General features: G+C 37.6%; 1 protein-coding gene across 9 annotated transcripts in view; it reads left to right on the top strand.

Annotated features, from left to right (window-relative positions):
* LOC120413521 (disintegrin and metalloproteinase domain-containing protein unc-71) overlaps positions 1-18,731 on the top strand; it is a 982,641-nt gene that overhangs the window by 701,798 nt on the left and 262,112 nt on the right. For all 9 annotated transcript variants that reach the window (XM_052707188.1, XM_052707187.1, XM_052707193.1 and 6 more), the window contains one exon: positions 3,187-3,333. In XM_052707188.1, the coding sequence (XP_052563148.1) occupies positions 3,187-3,333 (147 nt within the window). The remainder of the gene's footprint in view (positions 1-3,186; positions 3,334-18,731) is intronic.

Genomic DNA, 18,731 nt, shown 5'->3' with positions numbered 1-18,731 from the left:
CAGCGAATGACCAACAAGGTTAAAGTTGCCATAAATAAATGAATAAACAACAACAATCAAGTAAAATTTAGAATAAGAATAATAAGAACAATAAAAAAATCAACTAACTTATTTGGACTTATTTGAATTTTCACTTTTTTGAATCACTAGTCCATTCCAACAGATTTTCAATCGATAATATCTTGGACCTGATTTACAATGTTAAAAAATTAAACTTGTGTGAAATTTTCTCATATTATTGAAAAAACTACATTCAGATTTGTGAAATCACGACTTAAATCTCAATAAGATAAAATAATTTGACATAATAACTCAAACCAAATCCTACAAAATATATTTATTTAAAGGACAAGTACAATATAAGCTCTATTTGTATGTTCCAAATTATTATGTAACCCAGAATTATAAACATAAAAACCATCTCCTCATACCTTATATGATCAAATTTCTTAAATTGACGAAACTTTCTTAAACAGCATGAAAAATGTCTGGAGCATTTGTATTTTAAATTACTGCTACTTTTTATAGCTTCCTGGAATCAGTCTGATTATATTTATTATTATTACAAAACTATATGCTTATTAGATAATACACTACAGACTCACACTTACACTTACAAACTTCCAATACATTTAATACATTACGCATTCAACATTTTTCATCGGCCCGATGAAATTCCCAAAACCCCCATTCCAAACCTCCCTTAAATAATCCGTTCACTTTTAAAAGTCGCATGGGTTCCCTGCACTTTTGCCACCAGTGAACAACAAAAACATCCCCTCCCAAATCCCCACGGAACTGTATGGGCGTAGCCTTGGAGCACAGTGTGGAAATTTACGTTCTTAGATATTTTTGGATGTACACTCAAACCCCGATGGTTTGACACCAACTGTTGTCAAACGAACGGGGTCACTTTTTAGCTTGACACCTCTTTTACATGGAGTTCATACACACTACCAAACGATTAGTGTGATAGTGTGCGTGAGCGCTGTGTAAAAAGTGACAGTTCGTCACTTTTTAGTTTGACTTTGACCAACCAACGGGGTACAAACTAAAAAAGTGTCAAACGAAAAAGTGACCAACCACCGGGGGTTGAGTGTACCGTGCAGCAATCAAATTGTCTAAGAATATTGAATTGTTCATTGTGGCACCCCCTACAGCGTGGTGCAGACCCGTTATGCTATGCTATGCTAACCCAGAATTATAAACATAAAGATGATTTATTTTCTCTAATAACTCATCAATTCAGGAAACATTTTTATGATTTTAAATTGGAATTCGAAAAGACTTTCAAATATTTGCACAATGAGCCAAAGTGGCAAAAGTGAAATTTGTTGATTTCATCATTTTGTTGTTCAAAATTGTGCTTTAGTTAAACTTACTCGGTGAGTGCCATAAAAATTGCACCCAATAATCCATTACACAATAAAACTTGAATGCAAGTTGGAGCAACCGTTTTGGCGACACCTAGTGGAGAATAGACGAATCTGTTAATTCTCAACACGAATCTTTCCGTGCAAAGCTCATCCTCGGTTCCAGAACCAGCTTCGATGGTTGATCTTCCCAAAATCCGATTCCGAAATTGGACGGTAGATTTAGCCCCGGCCGACGTCGAGACAACATTCTAATTCCCAAATCGGTCACCTAGGTTGGGGTGGCGAACACACCAAGTCCGTTCCTATTTGATAGAAAATGTCTGCTTTTTAGCACGTTTAGGGTACGCAGTCGTAACTTTGACAACCGAAACTCGACCTCGAATGTAAATTCCAACATCCTACCGTCTACCCTGAATTGGAAAATCTAGTTAGGGACTCGATGCCCGGAAAAACAACCCGGGAAGGGGCACAAATGTTTGCAAATGAAGAGATATACCTTGACAACGACAACAACAGCAACCGAACCATCGTCAGATAGTCTAGTTCTTTGGAAAAGGGAAGGGAAGGGTCCCTTTAGCGCAGAAAACCAAAGTTCCTGGTGATGACGTTCACCTGCTGCTGGGCACCTGTCCGTACCAGGCCAAATTTACATCTTGTTGCTTTGCTGTTTAAAAGAGGGGGGGAGGGTGAGGTGCACTCTAGTTGTGATGATAGATTATGTAAATATTTTAAACTATATGCCATTTTATCTCGTCACACACGATTTATTAGTTTGCTTGCTGTTTGGTGGTGCAACGATGCAGTGCGCTGGAATTCTCTAGAAGGAGGAATTTCGTATGCCAAAAATGCTGCAGGGTACGACATGTTATCCCCTTAATGTGGGGATTTCTGTGAGAACGGCATTGGAATTTTAAGTAGCATTATTGGACGGATGGGAATTGATGTGTAGAATGTGCGATGCTAGAATTTGGTGCCATTCTACGAGTTTAATTTTTGAATGAATCATCATGATCGCAGAGTCTTGATTGGAGTTCATCCTAAAGCTACAATCTTCTTTTGAAAGTTGAAAATTCCTAAGTAGGTACTAAAGCAAAGTAAAATTATAATGAGTTGTGGTCGTATAACTGGCCTAGATTGGATTCCCCGATCATGCAGCTATGAGACCTTTTGTGAGCTCCTTTTGGAACTTGTGGGCTCTTGTGGGCACTTGTTTGGCACTTGTGGGCATTTGTGAGGTCTTGTGGACTTTTGTGAGCACTTGTGGGCTCTTGTGGGTACTTGCAGACACTTGTAGGATCTCGTGAACTCTTGTTGGAACTTGTGGACACTGGTGGGATCTTGTGGGCACTTGTGGGCACTTTTAGGCAGGGGTTGTGGGATTTTGTGAGCACGTGTGGGCACTTGTTTGGCAATTGTTTGACACTTGTAGGCTCTTGTGGGCATTTGTTTGACACTTGAGCACTTGCGGACACTTGTGAGTGCTGTTGTGGACACTTGTGGGCTTTTGTGTGTACTTGTGGTCATTTGCGGGTATTAGTGAGCTCTTGTGGGCACTTGTGGACTCTTGTGAGCACTTGTAGACACTTGTGGGAAAATGTGAACTCTTGTGGGAACTTGTGGGATCCTGTTGGCACTAGTTTGACTCTTGTGAGCCCCTGTGGTCACTTGTGGGCTCTTAAGGGAACTTGTTAAGCAGTTGTGAGCCCTTGTGGGAACTGGTAGGCACTTTTTGATTTTTACACAATTAATACACAAACATTTACATAGTTGCTAATACTTCTAACCTTCTACTCTCTCTATTTTTCCCCAGGAAATTGAGCACTGCTACTACCACGGTACGGTGAAGGACTACCCGGGAGCTAGTGCCGCCTTCCACACCTGCAACGGCGTCAGCGGTGTGATACACGTCGGGAACGAAACGTTTGTTATACATCCATTTTACGGGGGCGATCTATCGGTAAGTTGCGGCTGAGACCTCTTGTCTGTGAAACCACCATCAACCTTCCCAGTGTCACCATCTCGACTCGGAAGTAGATTTGTATAAAAATTGTTTAAGCTGAAAGCACACACAGGTTGGTCAAAAATTACAGGTCAATAATATCACAAATTAAGAGCTCTACTGTGGAAGTCTAATATCGGTTAATGTCGTGAGTTCTTACTTGAAAGATATGCTTTGGACCCTTAAGGCCTGTTATGTTGTTCTTCACCTCGTATGGGCTCTTGAGGGCTTTTAGAGACTCTTTGCAACGCTTCTTGGATTATTAGATGCCTGTAAGCTAATATAAGTATTTTAGGCATTCATGAGCACTTGTGGACTCTGTGGACTTGCGAGCATTTGTGGCCACTTGTGGGCTCTTTTGAGCTTTTGTAGGCTCTTGTGAGCTATTGTGAGTTGTGTGCTCTCAAGGTTATTGTCGGCTCTTGTGTGAATTTGTGATCTACTGTGGGCTCATGTGAACTCTTTTGTACACTTATTTAGAATTCTTGAGAGCACTTGTGTGATCTTATGTGCGCTTGTTCTACCTCCCAATTTGATCCCGCATACTTTTGTAAGATTATTTTGGGCTCTTGTGGGCACTTTTCAGCTCTTTTTGGGTCGTGTGGGCTCTTGTAAGTTTTTGTGAGCACTTGTCAGTTCTTATGGGCTTATGTGAGCTCTTTTGGGCTCTTGTGAGTTTTTTATGTGCTTTTCTATGCTTTTGTGAGCACTTGTTAGTTCTTTTGGACACTTGTGAGGTCTTTTGGTATCGTGTGGGCTCTAGAGTGCCTTTGTTAAATTTAGTGCCTCTTGATTTTAGAATCTCCTAAATTCAACATCCCAATTAAAATCCACAACAAATCAATCGTCATAGCCCTCCCTCGCATAATCTACGTCACTCGTCACTGACATTTATCGATTGCGCGCTTCCTCCCCTCCCGGATTGGAACTTATCACGTTGTTGACGTTGATTGTAAATCGCTCGTCGTTAAGCGCGACGCCCCGGAGCTGCTAATATGTGTCACTGTGATCAACTCAATCGCTTGATGGGAATCGCGCGCGCAAAACCGTTCCCATCCGAGTGTGGAAAATATTCATTTATTAAATGATCGTACGTCAATTATGAGACTATCTCTCGCTCTCTGTCATCGCGTTCGGTCCAATTTTGGCCAGATGTCGCTGCGCGGAAGTTTTTTTTTATGATTGATACTCGTCGTCGTTTTCCCCCGCTTAACAGTGGGGTGCCTGTCTGTAGCTGTCTGCTCCGGTGGTTTTGATTCGATTATCGTTAATGACAAATTATGTGACGAATTCGGTGTGTTGAGTCCAACCCTTTTCAAGGGTGGAGTGGATCCCGGAGGGCTCCATTTCAAGCGTGGAAAATTGGATCAAGCGAGGAGCTTCCAGGATTTTTTACTTTCAAAAATAAGCAAATTATTTACGTCACTCATGGAAGGGAGCCCAAAATGGCGCCGGGGAAAAAAACTCGCGGCTCATCAAATTAGGCTGCAAATGATGGATCCTTTTTAGCCACGGGGAAAAATGGACAGGAGGGGCGGGGAACTTTGTCCTCATTAGTCCGCGCACTCACATGAACCAGGCGGTTGCACATGAGTCAAAAGCAGAGGCCAAATTTAAAACCTTCGGCTTCATTTCGTGCAAAACGAGGGTTGGCTTTTTGGTAACTCACGAACGAGGAAAAAAAAATCTGTTTGTACGTGAATTTCCGCCGCTGCCGTCATTACCACTAAGGGAGAAGCCAACCTTTAAAAAATCATAATTCTTGCGAACTGGAATGGTTAGGCCAGTAACGAGACTCATTTAACCCAGACGAGTAAAATAACCTGGGGTTTCTTGCCAAAGGCACGGTGAATAGGTTTTCTATCTGGGTGTGTGGGCTTTTGTCAGCTGATGAGCAAATTGTGAGCTTTTGTGAGCTCATGTGAGTTCTTGTGGGCTCTTGTATGCTCTTGTGAAATTTTATGAGCTGTTGTGTGCTCTTGTGAGCTCTTTTGTGCGGTTTATTTAGTTTATGATCTTGCAGGTTTTGTGGGCTTTTGTCAGCTAATGAGCGATTTGTGAGCTCTTGTGGGCTTATGTGAATTCTTGTGGGCTCTTGTGAACTATTGTGAGATTTTATGTGCTGATGATTGTGTCTTGTAGAATTTTAAAGATGGTTTGATCAATGATTTTTTGGAATCCTGTATGATATTGAAAGATTTGTGGGAATTTTGTGGGATTTAGGAATATTGTGACTATTCTTAGTTCTGGTATCTAGTGTACAGTTAACTCTCTACAGCCCAAATTTTTTTCGATTTTTTTTATTTTTCCCTTGTTTAGGAGGTCATTTTGAGCAACTTTTGTTCTACGAAAAACTTTACTTCTTTTGTTTAATGTTTTTCTTGTTCGATTTTTAGTATTTTAGTTTGCATTTATCTTGTTTAGTTTATGTTTGTTTTTGGTAGTATTTGACCTATTCTACCACTTCCTATTATTACATTTTGCCTATCTAATTATTTCATGTTTTTACAGTCATTTTTTTCAATTTTTTGCTTGTTTTTCACATTTTTGCCTTCCTTACCTTACTGAGGGAAGGCTATAAAATCACTCGAAAAACGAAATTCTTAACTTGACCTCCTAGACTCACCTTCATGTATACATATCGACTCAGAATCAAATTTTGAGCAAATGTCTGTGTGTGGTGGGATGTTGATCAAAAAAATTTGCACTGATTTATCTCGGCACTGGCTGACCCGATTTGGACCGTTTTGGGGTCCCATAAGTCGCTATTGAAAATGATAAAGTTTAGTTAAGTACTTCAAAAGTTATGCTAAAAAACGAATTTGACAAAAGTCCGGAAGATTGTAAAAAGGGTGGTTTTTGTAAGAAACCTTGTCATACATTTACATACATGTACATTTTTAGAAAGGTATTCGAAAGACCTTTTCAACGAGTTCAAAAAATTGAAGATCTGACAAACCTATCAAAAGTTATAAGCATTTAAGTGTTATTTATGAACTTTTTGGAGGCCGGATCTCAGATATTTTGACAAAAACGTTGTCCGGATCTAGCATGCGACTTATCGTTGGGTAAGTAATCAAAAGACCTTTTCAACGAGTTCAATAGATTGAAGATCTGACAACCCTATCAAAAGTTATAAGCATGTGGAGGCCGGATCTCACACATTACCTAGCATTACACTCAAAATGTGAGAAAGGCGCCAACCACCTAATGGTGGATTAAGTAACGTTTTTGCTATAAAATTGCACCATTATCATTTAAATTTAAAAAAATGCGTAGAGGCATAGTCTGGAAAATTAGAAAAATTACTGCATACTACTTTTTACTTAAAATATAGGAAATGTTAGTAAAAATCACAGCCAAAAATGACCCCTAAAAAATTACATTTTTAAAAACATTCGCAAAGTCACATAAAACAAGTAAAACTTCCAACCCAGATATTTTCTAAAATTTTAAGAGTTCATCTTTCCAATGCTTTTTAAAGATCAAAAATTGGTTGTTAGGTGGATTTTTGGCGATTTTTTTAAATCGAAGCCCGCCTAAAGACGGGGTTGGGTTGTAGAGGGTTAAACCGTAGTGGTGTCAATTTAGCTTTAAAATATGTTAACAACTTTCAATGAAGTACTCTCCCCCTCCGTGCCTTCAAGTGGAGAGTAATTTAAAACGGAACACCTCCATTGTTCAAAACTTGTACCCTCCTCAGCATCGCCCCGGGGCTAATTGCTTAAGCCTCCCCCTCCGGTCTCTGTCATAAGTGTTTCGCTATATCGAACATAATTTTTGACACCTTCGAACAACTTTTCCAACCATCATCCAGAGCACCCGCCCTCGTCAAGTAAAACGACCAATTGAAATTCGACCAACTTACGGGGCAAACTTTGTCTTCAACCTTCCTCTGAACCTCATGAACGTCGTAAATCGCTCCCTGCTCCCCCGCTCTATTTTGGTTTCGCAACACGTGGCTCTGATGCGAATAAAACTGGCTTCCACGCACGCTGTGACACGGGATTTGTTTTATGACGTGCGTGAAACGTGCTTTCGCTTTTCGAAACAAAGGAATCGGGATATATTTTTGAATGCGAAACCTTTTATTTTTTAAAAAAATAATGTTCAATGTTCTACAAAATTTCAGATTATTTTAAAGGAATTGCCTAATTTTTTTTTCTTTAAATTACAATCTTTCTTTGTCATTCCTCTCAGAAAAACTGTGCAGATGTGATTTTTATGGCATTGAGGTAATTACTGGTACTAAATAAACAATGCGCAATAAAATCTACATCAAACCTTGTGAGTTTTGGAAAATATTCAGTGACATGGTCTGCCTACTGAATTTGGAACTGCAAACTCTTGCGATCAAATGTGGACTCTTGTGTGGCACTTTTTAGAATTTCTGAACCAACTTTTAATCATCTGGACACTTGTGGACTTTAGTGGGTTCTGTGGACCAATGTGCTCTCGAAAGGGCACAACATGAAATCTGTGTCAAAAACACAGATTTTGTGAACAGTTTATGCCTTATCAAAAGATTTCTTTCAATGAAATATAAACTCGTCTAACAAAAATCAGAATGAACTTGTTGGTCCAAACATTTTCCCAGAAAAAGCAACTTCTGGGAAACCAATAAATCCCAAAAAAAATCAAACCCTAAGCCTTCTGTCTCACACATGATCAAATTCCAAAACACTTCTCGGCATCATCATTGATTGATACTATCTGACAGCCGGATGGCCGAGCCTGCCATTCATCAGTTCTGACACAGATTTAATGCTCTGTCTCAATCGGCCCCGGATGCTTGCCCGACCATGTCCCGGAGAATCCATAATTGAATCGTCGTGCAAAAGCAGCAGGAATATCAATTCCGGCAGGGGAACCCATTCCGGCACTGCATACAATCCGAACAGTCCAATAACAAAAACTTTGTCGGAATATAAATTTTCAAACAAAATAGCCCGGTCCCATCAGCCGGAAAAGAGCCGGACCCTGCTATACGTTCACACAATGTGTTTTCGTATGATCCACTGTTCTGCATACATATAGAAATCTGTCTCTCTCGCCCGATTCCCGGACAAAACTGACAAAATGATGGATATCAGTGGCCCAACTTTTCTACCAGCGTAGCCGGGCTTTCTCCTTTTAGGATGGAATTTGGGGATGCTCAAAGTAAACTTTTGTGCGACTATTATGATTACACTCAAACCCCGATGGTTTGACACCAACTGTTGTCAAACGAACGGGATCACTTTTTAGTTTGATACCCCCATTACACGGAATTCACACACACTATCAAACGTTTGTTTTGATTGTGTGCGTGAACGCCGCGTGTTAGTTTGTCACGTTTTAGTTTGACTTTGACCAACCAACGGGATACAAACTTAGAGAGTGTCAAAATAAAAGTGACCAACCACTGTGGTCGACAGTACATTTATTCTGAAATCTTCTTGAGCTCCTGTGGGGTTTTATGGGGTTTTGTGGGCTCCATAAACTATTGAAATCATATATTGTTTACATTTTTCTTAGGCTCTTGTGAGGTCTTGTGAGATCTAGCAGACGGTGTGAGGTGTTACTTTTTCATTCTTTTGAACTTTTGCAAACACTTTGTCGAGTTTGTGGGTTCTTGTGAGATTTTTGGGATTTTTTGAGATCGATTAAAACTAAAGAACTTTGATTTTTAGCTATTTTTGGATCATTCGAATGGGGTCTTGAGATCCTTTGAGCTCTTATAAGTTTTTGTGGACTCTTTAAAATGTACTTTTGTAGACTTCTGTAAAGTTTGTGGTCACTTTTGAAGTTTGTGGGGTTTTGTGTGATCTTATTGAGCAATTCCAGCTCAAATCAGGAATTTTTCTGGTACTCGACCCTCTCCGATTTCAATGAAACTTTTTAAACATGTTATCCTAGGCCTATATAAGCCATTTTTGTGTATATGGAGCCAGTTGCACTCGATAATGAAATTAGAGAAGGGCTTTAGGGTTTTAATTATTTTTGTATTTTGTAAATTAAATATTGCTGTATCTCTAAGCCGTTACATCGTTTCAAAAAGTGGTCTAAGACAAACTTGTAAGAAATTAGACGGGCTTTTTGAAAAAATACACTGAAAGAAAAATAAACGCCAATTCTATGAGATTTTTCAATTCTTAAGTTTAAAAGTTAATTTAAAGGTCGTTTTTTTCGCTCATTTTTTTGTGAAAATAGCCTAAAATGTGACAAAAAGACTCTCGAAAAATGCAGAATGGTTTGTCTCTCCTAAAATAATACAAAAATTATTTACTTAAACTGTTTTTTTTTTTTTGACAAGTGGTCTAAACGTCAACATTTTCAAATAGCTGTCAAAGGCCTTGACAAAGGCAAACTTATGGGAAATTGTACGAGCTTTCCGGTAAAAATATTTTCGAGACTGAAAAATCAAGTCTGTCATATAGAAATTGCCAAAAACCACTAAAAAACCTATTTTTTCAACATTTTTATTTTTAAAACCGCTATATGTTCACAAGGATTTGACATAGGACAACGGTCAATATGGAGACTTTTATGTAAAATTGTCTGGGAAATCGATTCTCTTTATCGGTTTTTGAAAATTTTGACGTTTAGACCACTTTTAGAAAAAAAAAAACAGTTTTAGCAAATGTTTTTTTTTAAGGGGAGATATACCATTTCTGGTACAAAAGTATCAGAAAAAATCCCGATTTGAGCTGGAATTGCTCAATTAGCTTAGATTTTGCTGTTTTTTTATATTTGACGCTTGTGCTGTTTTGTATTATTTTGCAAGCTATTGTTCGCATGAATAAAGTCAACAAATCACATGAAATATATTCTTTTCGATTCTTTACGATACTTGCGGGACAAGATTCAATATAAAAATTCGATCAACCCTAGTCCTCCATCCAGTGTTCCGCAGATGAAGATGCGAAGGTTATCACTCGGACTCGGGGTGTCGTTTTTCTTTCACCCCCTCCCCCCGTCAAACTCCTCCAGTTAAAATTCTACTCCAAAAGGATCAAACCAAAGTCAACTTCCCACAGAAGGCGCCTTATCTAGGTTTCTCGTTGCTAGAGTGGCACTGAGCAAGGATTGGAAATGGCCAACTTTTGTGCACCCTTTTATAGATCGGTGTCCCGCCCCTTAAAGTTCACATTTTCACACACGCACACACATGTTCCGAAAGGATGTAGATAAATATATTTTCGAGAAAGAGCCAACATCAGCATATAAATACCAACCTCTCCTCATCTCTTGGCGCCGCCAAGGGATTCGATTTGCAATGGTGCGGAAAATTCTAATTTCATTTTAAATTAAGATAAAATTATACCGTAGAATATATTATCGCCAGCTCGCTCACTCGTGTGTGTGCGGGGTGTCGAAGATGGATGGTCCGGCTGGAACGGCCGGAAAAGTTCCGGAAGGAGAAGGCGGCCGGGTTCCGTCGATCGGACAGTCTAGATATAGATCGAACAGTTTGAGAGATGCGGGCTGGCAGCTGCTGCTAGAGGTCTCAAAAGAGTAAATCTTGTTATCGAGCCAAGTGGAAAACTTTTCCCAGAAAGGCCCAATCGGGAAGGGTGGAACTTGAAATTAGCAACGGAATCATAACATTTGTTTAGTTTTATCTATTGTAAAGAAATTCAGTATTTTTGTATAGCATAAACAAGTTGCAAAAATACGTTTTTTCAGCGCGTGTGGTACATTTATCCAACGATATTTAACTATTTTAAAATGATCAAATAATAGTTAACAATAATTTTGAAAGAATTGTCAAAGTGTGATGATTTTCTCAATGAAAACGATTTTGGATTGACAAACGGACTACATTCTCATATTCTTTGAGCATTTTTCACTAATAACAGTTAAAATTACTTTCTTAGTTACAATTTCAACTGTTAAGAAAACATAATTCAAAAACATTTACAGATTTATAGGCTCCAGTGGAACAAGTTTCTCAATAAAATAAATTTTGTCAAAAATAATTTAAGTTACAGTAAAAAAATATTTTTTTGCGATTCCGTCGTGAAACTACTTACTTTTCCTGTCATTCTTGAACGACGAAATAGCCTACTTTTCTGTACCAAAAATAACAGAATCGAATAGCAACACTTTTCAAAACAAATGCTGAAAAGTTCTACTTTTCAGCACTCAAATGGGTGCTAAAAAGTTGAATTTTTCAGCACTTGTTTCGAAAAGTAACACTTTTCAACATTTTTTGGATTTAAACGATTTATTGACAAAATACATGAAAATTTGACATAAAATTTCACTCAGTGTGTGTTTTTTGGAATTGCAAAAAATGTTGTATGGAACTCGTTGCAAAACTTGATTTTTCAGCACTTTTCGTATTTCTCCAACTCGGTGAACCTCGTTGGATAAATGTACGACTCGTGCTGAAAAAATCCTCTTTTTGCAACTTGTTGCATAAACTACTATTTCAGGATTTCAAACTCCAAAACAGTATCTTAAAATATCACTTTGTTACACGTGCTGAAAAGTTGAACTTTTCAGCACTCAAATGGATGCTGTAATAGTAGTTTTTGCAATTCCGTCGTGAAACTACTTACTTTTCCTGTCATTCTTGAACGACGAAATAGCCTACTTTTCTGTACCAAAAATAACAGAATCGAATAGCAACACTTTTCAGCACTTGTTTCGAAAAGTAACACTTTTCAACATTTTTTTTTATTTAAACGATTTATTGGCAAAAAAATGAAAATTTGACATAAAATTTCACTCAGGGTGTGTTTTTTGGAATTGCAAAAAATGTTGTATGGAACTCGTTGCAAAACTTGATTTTTTCAGCACTCTTCGTATTTATCCAACTCGGCGAACCTCGTTGGATAAATGTACGTTTCGTGCTAAAAAAATCGTCTTTTTGCAACTTGTTGCATAAACTACTATTATGCAACAAGTTGCAAAAAGACGATTTTTTCAGCACGAGTCGCACATTTATCCAACGAGGTTCACCGAGTTGGAGAAATACGAAAAGTGCTGAAAAATCAAGTTTTGCTACGAGTTCCATACAACATTTTTTGCAATTCCAAAAAACACACACTGAGTGAAATTTTATGTCAAATTTTCATGTATTTTGTCAATAAATCGTTTAAATCCAAAAAATGTTGAAAAGTGTTACTTTTCGAAACATGTGCTTGAAAGTTCAACTTTCCAGCATCCATTTGAGTGCTGAAAAGTAGAACTTTTCAGCATTTATTTTGAAAAGTGTTGCTATTCGATTTTGTTATTTTTGGTACAGAAAAGTAGGCTATTTCGTCGTTCAAGAATGACAGGAAAAGTAAGTAGTTTCACGACGGAATTGCAAAAAGAACTTTTCAGTACAAGCAATCAGTTCCAATTGTGTAATTTGTGGGTGTTTTATTCCCTTACAAGACAATATAAGAGGAAATCTTTAATCCAGATGTGCTTTTCATTAATTAATGACTATGTTCAATGCCTTTAAAATTGGATACTAAACTGCCGCTCCAATCTAGTCCGTCCCATATGTAAAAAGTGAGTGCTGAGATATTGCCGTGAGAAGCCCAAAAAATGTTTCACCTTTTTTTACATTTCTAATCACAAATTTTTACATACTTTTTCAACAACTATTTCAATATTGGTTCAAAAAGTACCCCTTTCCTAAAATTGACTCAAAAAATTTGAAATTTTAAGGTAAATTTGGTAAATTTTCGTGCTGGGACTGACCTGACTTTATTTATCCATCAATAAAGGCAAGTCTGTCTGTTTATCAAGGTAGGCTTGAACATTCACAACAGAAATTTGCCTGTCATTTGTTGACTTGTTTTGGTAGTTTTCCAAGTTATTTTTATCAAAGATTTAAAAGTTTGATTGTTTCAGGTTAATTTACGGCAGATGATTTTAGAAAATTTCCTGGCTACAAAAATGTAACCAGCAACGTTGTATTATTTCTTTACCTTTTGTAGCAGAACAAATGAATATTTGATTGCATGTATCAACATCTGGACCCTTGAATTGAGTAACCCAGAATCGTTGAACGGAAGGGGAACCTAATCCAGAACCAGACCATGGATATTCATTCAAGAAGGAATAGTACTGATTTTACTGAATATTAGCTCAATGGTCAAGTTGTTTTATTACTGTGGTTATCCCAAGCATGAGGAAAAAAAAGGCAGGATAGGTTTTCGATTATCGACAAAATTCAAAATATATCGTAAACATGACAACTTTATGTGTTTTGAAGTTCTGCTAGTACTTAGGTATATAGTATGTATAAAAATAATAATTACACAATTTTTTCTATTGATTTGTAAGACATTTCCATGCAAGGAACTGACTTGCCTTTATTTTGCATATGGGACAGCACCAAAAAGATTTTTGTTTTGGAATTTTTAGAACAAACATAACTTTTTTATTAAATAGGCTTAAAATAGATGTTAAAACAAGACAATTCTTAGGTTTATCTCAAAATCGACAAAAATACATATGGGACGGACTTGCTTCGAGCGGCAGTAAAGCCCTGTGTGAATTTTTATCTACAAAGGTAAAAAACTCGATCAAAAACCATTTCTGATCACTTTTTTTCATTTTAATGCAAAAAAAAATTGACAAGACAACATTTTTTTGATGGATCAACTATGGTCCCCTTGGAACGAGCTGTCAAGTATGACCTTATCTGTCAAGAAGGACCGCGAGGTTAATTTTTCAAAATTGATTTAAAAATCCATTTTAAACTCTTTGTGGTCGTACAAAGGGTCATTGTACTCAGAAAAATAAGCTTTATCGCTGTACACAATAATATCAGCAATCTAAGTTTCATTTTAGGACCCAATTGCACCATAAACTTTTTCAATTTTTAAATTTGGCAAAATCACTGTTACAGAACTCCACCCACACACACCTTAATTTCACCACCTTGTAATCACATCCAATTCACGTCACTTTTGCAGCCTAGACCCCTTCCCTAGCAAAGCCTTTCCCACTAGTGAACAAGTGTGAAAATCTCCTGCAAACTAGTGTGTTGACTACCCCTCTCCCCTACCACGTGACGCGGCCTCGACATGACTTTGCACGACTTTTGGAAAACTAGAGAGAGAGCACACCCAGTTGCCAGTTCGCACCACCAATTACCACGCACACACACGCGAGCTTTCTGGTGATTCGCAGCAATTTGAGGCAGTCGGATTTCTGCAGAGATTAACGCATTTGGTACCGGGGTGAGGGGTGACTTTGAGCAGTTTGTAGGAAACAAAAATATATATTAGTTGGGTCCAAAAATTAAATCCTTAAATCCTTGGATTGGATTCTAAAATTAAATCGCTTAAATTTCTGATATTATTGTTCACAACGATAAGGCCTATTTTCTGAGTACAATGACCCTTTGTACAACCGCAAAGCTTTAAAAATGGATTTTAAAATCAATTTTTAAAAATTAACGCTGCCTTTCTTGACAGAAAAGGTTCTACTTGACAGCTCGTTCCAAAGGGACCATAGTTGATCCATCGAAAAAAAATGAAAAAAATGTCAGAAAAGGTTTTTGATCGTGTTTTTTCTGTTATACATAAAAATTTGCATAGGGATCTTATCTAGGGCCCAATTGGTTGCATTATAAAAAAAAATCTTTCAAAATTTGACTAACATTATTTGTTTAACCTACAAATTAATAACCTTGACATTTGTTGAAGCTTGTTGAAATTAGACATGCTTTAATGTTATAAATGAGCTACATTTTGGAGTAGAGCAAAATAAAACATGTAATATTTGTAATATTACCTTTTTTCTGTTAACGTGTATGTAACACAAACAAGGCAAATTTTGGTAAAGGTAACAAATTGGCAATCGCAGTGTTACCTTGAAAGCGATTTGTGTGGTGTGATGAACACTGTCAATTCACAATTTCAAACTTACCTTCTTCAACAATTTGCAAAGATTTCCGCCCTTTCAAAACTTTTGATTGCCACCCCTCTCTCGATTAAAGCTAGGTTAATGTAGGCTCATTAGCATGTCTGTGAGTGTGAGTGCGTCAAGAATGCTTCAGTGAATTTGTGCGACGGCACCCTCTCTCCCCCTCTATGCCGCTCCAACTTTTCCGCTAAAAGGAACCCCAGTGGAAGTTAGTAGCGGGTGGGTGCGTGAGCTTAAAAAGTGATTCTGATTAAACCCCTTTCATGATAATTTATTCATTAAAATGTCTCACGCCTTACGGCCTTGCCCCTCCGAGGTTGCGAACTGAGAGGTTAGAGTAAGAGGGGGAGCAGTGAGTTGCTGGAAAAAGAAAACCGCGGAATAATTAATAACTGTAAGAGGAAAATGGAAAATGCGGGATTGGGCGCTGCCAAATAGACGCACTGTGGGGGAATTTTTCGTAAAGGCAAAAAAAAACTTCATTTTTTACACAGTACTTTCTCCACTCAAGTCGCAAATACTTTTTTGTATGCTGTCAAGCAGAGTTCCCAAAAATGCTCGTTAAATTGAAAAAAAAAACAATTTTCACAATGTGCTTGTTTCTTTTTTCAAAAACAAATATTTTCGTCGTGTTCTCCACTCAATTTTACACTAAATTCAACCAAAAGCTCAGAGTAAAGTGAGTTGATCTCAAGCTACAGCGTTTACAACTTTCCAGTTTTTGACAAATTTACCGCGTATATTCCCCCACCATGCACGGCAGTCCCGCGGCGTCGATAAGATTTTGAACGCTCCAACATTAGATCCCCCGTGATGGGAAAGATCACGTTCCCGGGGCCTGTCCCCACGGGACGTCTTGGCCAGGAGAAGCCGGCTGGTCGGTCCCGTCGTCTTACCGCACATTTGCGCCGCTGCGGCTCATAAATTATTAATGTATTCAAATTTTGCTCTACGCCGAAATTTTCGAACCATTATGATTTATGACACCAAATTATCAACAAATCCATCACGGTTCCCGGTCGCCGCCATGTTTCACACTCTCGCAAGGGGTCCACGTGTGTGTGAATTGTTGTTTGCGGCTGGTTCCAAGATTGATTGTGAAAGGACGTCGGTTTGGGCTTTAAAGCGCGCCGCCAAGATAATGCTATTAAGGTGGGCATGTTTGCCTATCTTGCACGCGAAAAGCAATTGGATTAAGGGGTTCTGAAACAATATGAACACACACTTGCTTGCTGGTAAGTCAATAATTGGTGCGATTTATTGACGATGGCAGGCTAAAGTTATCAGGTGTCGGTGAACTATTTAGTTAATGTGAGGGGGATTTCACTTGTTTGTGACATAAACACTCGTACGAGGTGCTAACAGCGTTGAGATTATCTTACCTAAATAATACGGGTGCGGGACATTTCGCCGAATGTCGTTTCGCCGACGGTCATTTCGCCGAAGGTCATTTCGCCGAATGTCGTTTCGCCGCATGGGACGTTTCGCCGAATGGGACGTTTCGCCGAATTGACAAATAATCGTAAAATAAATATATAAAATGGACACAAATTGTATGAAAATATTTTGAAAAAGTAGGGGAAATATACCCATTTTAATCACACTAAGCCGTTCGACCAATTCTCATCACTTTTGCCGTTTCTGCTATTAAATCAACATTTTCAGATGTTTCAACAATGGAGAGTTGCTTGCTCACTTTTATTTGAGCTATTTATTACTTTGGCACAGTCAAAAACACTTTATATAAGCTGTAATTCATGATCAAAGTGCTGATAGGCCGATAATAGAAATAGGCTGAGAAAGGGTATAGTTCCCCTATAATGTCCCTAAAAGGTGATTTTGCAATCTTTTTTTTAAAAAAAAATTTTGTTTCTTAGTATGTTATTTTTAAAAGTTTATGCATTATAACATGCATAAACAATCGCTTAAAAAAAAGTGCATTCTTTCAAATGTAAGCAGTTATTTAATTACAGCAAACAATTTTAAATCTTTTCTGTGAGTTTTTGAATTAATTTCTGTTAGTTTTTTGCATTCTTGTTTTAATATATCATTTGAATTATTTCTGTGAGTTTTTGCGTTCTGTTAACCATGAGCAGATCTTTTAATTTTCTGCTTATAATTTTGATAAATTTCTGTTAGTTTTTGCATTCTTTTGTTTTTCCAACATGAGGAGTTCTTTTGATTTTCAGCATAACATTTTGGAAAAAATGCCAGTAGTTTTTGCATTCTTTACTGAGCATATTTTTTAAATTATTTCTGAGAGTTTTTGCATTCTTTCAAACATGAACAGTTTTTTTTATTTTCTGCTTATAATTTTGATTATTTCTGTTTGTTTTTGCATTCTTAGTTTTTTAAGCAAATTATTTGTATAATTTTTGTGAGTTTTTGCATTCTTTCAAACATGAGCAGTTCTTTTGATTTTTAGCATAACATTTTGGAAATTTTTGGTTAGTTTTTGCATTCTTTGTATTTAAGCATACCTTTTTTTATAAATATTTCTGTGAGTTTTTGCATTCTTTCAAACATGAGCAGTTCTTTTAATTGGCTGCTTATAATTTAGTTTATTTTAGTTTGTTTTTGCATTCTTTGTTTTTCAAGCAAATTATTTGTATAGTTTTTGGGAGTTTTCGCATTCTTTCAAACATGAGCAGTTCTTTTGATTTTTAGCATAACATTTTGGAAATTTTTTGTTAGTTTTTGCATTCTTTGTATTTAAGCATACTTTTTTTTAATTATTTCTGTGAGTTTTTGCATTCTTTCAAACATGAGCAGTTCTTTTAATTGGCTGCTTATTATTCAGATTATATCTGTTTGTTTTTGCATTCTTTGTTGTTCTAAACTAATCTAATCTAATCGAACACAAGCGCAGCCAGTCCGAAGAAAGCATCCTGGAAGAACTTGTGGTTAGATTACGCCCCAAGTTCTTTCTTGTCAATAGTAATAATTGCAGTACATCCGAGTTACCCCGAAAATGTATTGCAAAAATTAAAGCGGCCAGGCCTACTGCGTTGCATTAACCGCAGAGACAGATTCTGTGAACGGACCACATTTCACAGAATCAACAGGGGAGGAAGGATGCGTGGACATACCGTACCAAACGCTCCGAATAAGTTGGGTGTGGTGTGTTAGTGTAAATTGGCAATTGGAAATGGGAAAATTGGGGTTGGGGAAATTGGGATTGGGGAATGGGAAAATGAGAAAGGGGTAGAAGGGTTATTGAATTTATAATATTATATTATAATAAAGGGGAATATAGTCAAATAGCAAATAATGATGGAAAGCTCTCACCAAGGAACAGCAAATCTTCAAAAGACACAGCCAGGTGGGTGGGGTCCCGATCGTCAGATCCCAAATTCTTGATAAAAAAAACAGGCCGATCGGATGAAGTGGAAGCGTTCCTTAGCTCCGAATATCTCCACTCCAACAACGGCTGCAGCTAGGGGGGCCCGGACCGCAGACCTCATCTGGCCAAAATTGCCATTTCATCCGACGACGAC

Source organism: Culex pipiens, chromosome 1 (assembly GCF_016801865.2).
Source record: "Culex pipiens pallens isolate TS chromosome 1, TS_CPP_V2, whole genome shotgun sequence".
Taxonomy (NCBI): domain Eukaryota; kingdom Metazoa; phylum Arthropoda; class Insecta; order Diptera; family Culicidae; genus Culex; species Culex pipiens.
The sequence above is the reverse complement of the archived record's forward strand: the minus strand, read 5'-3'. Positions and strand labels throughout refer to the sequence as shown.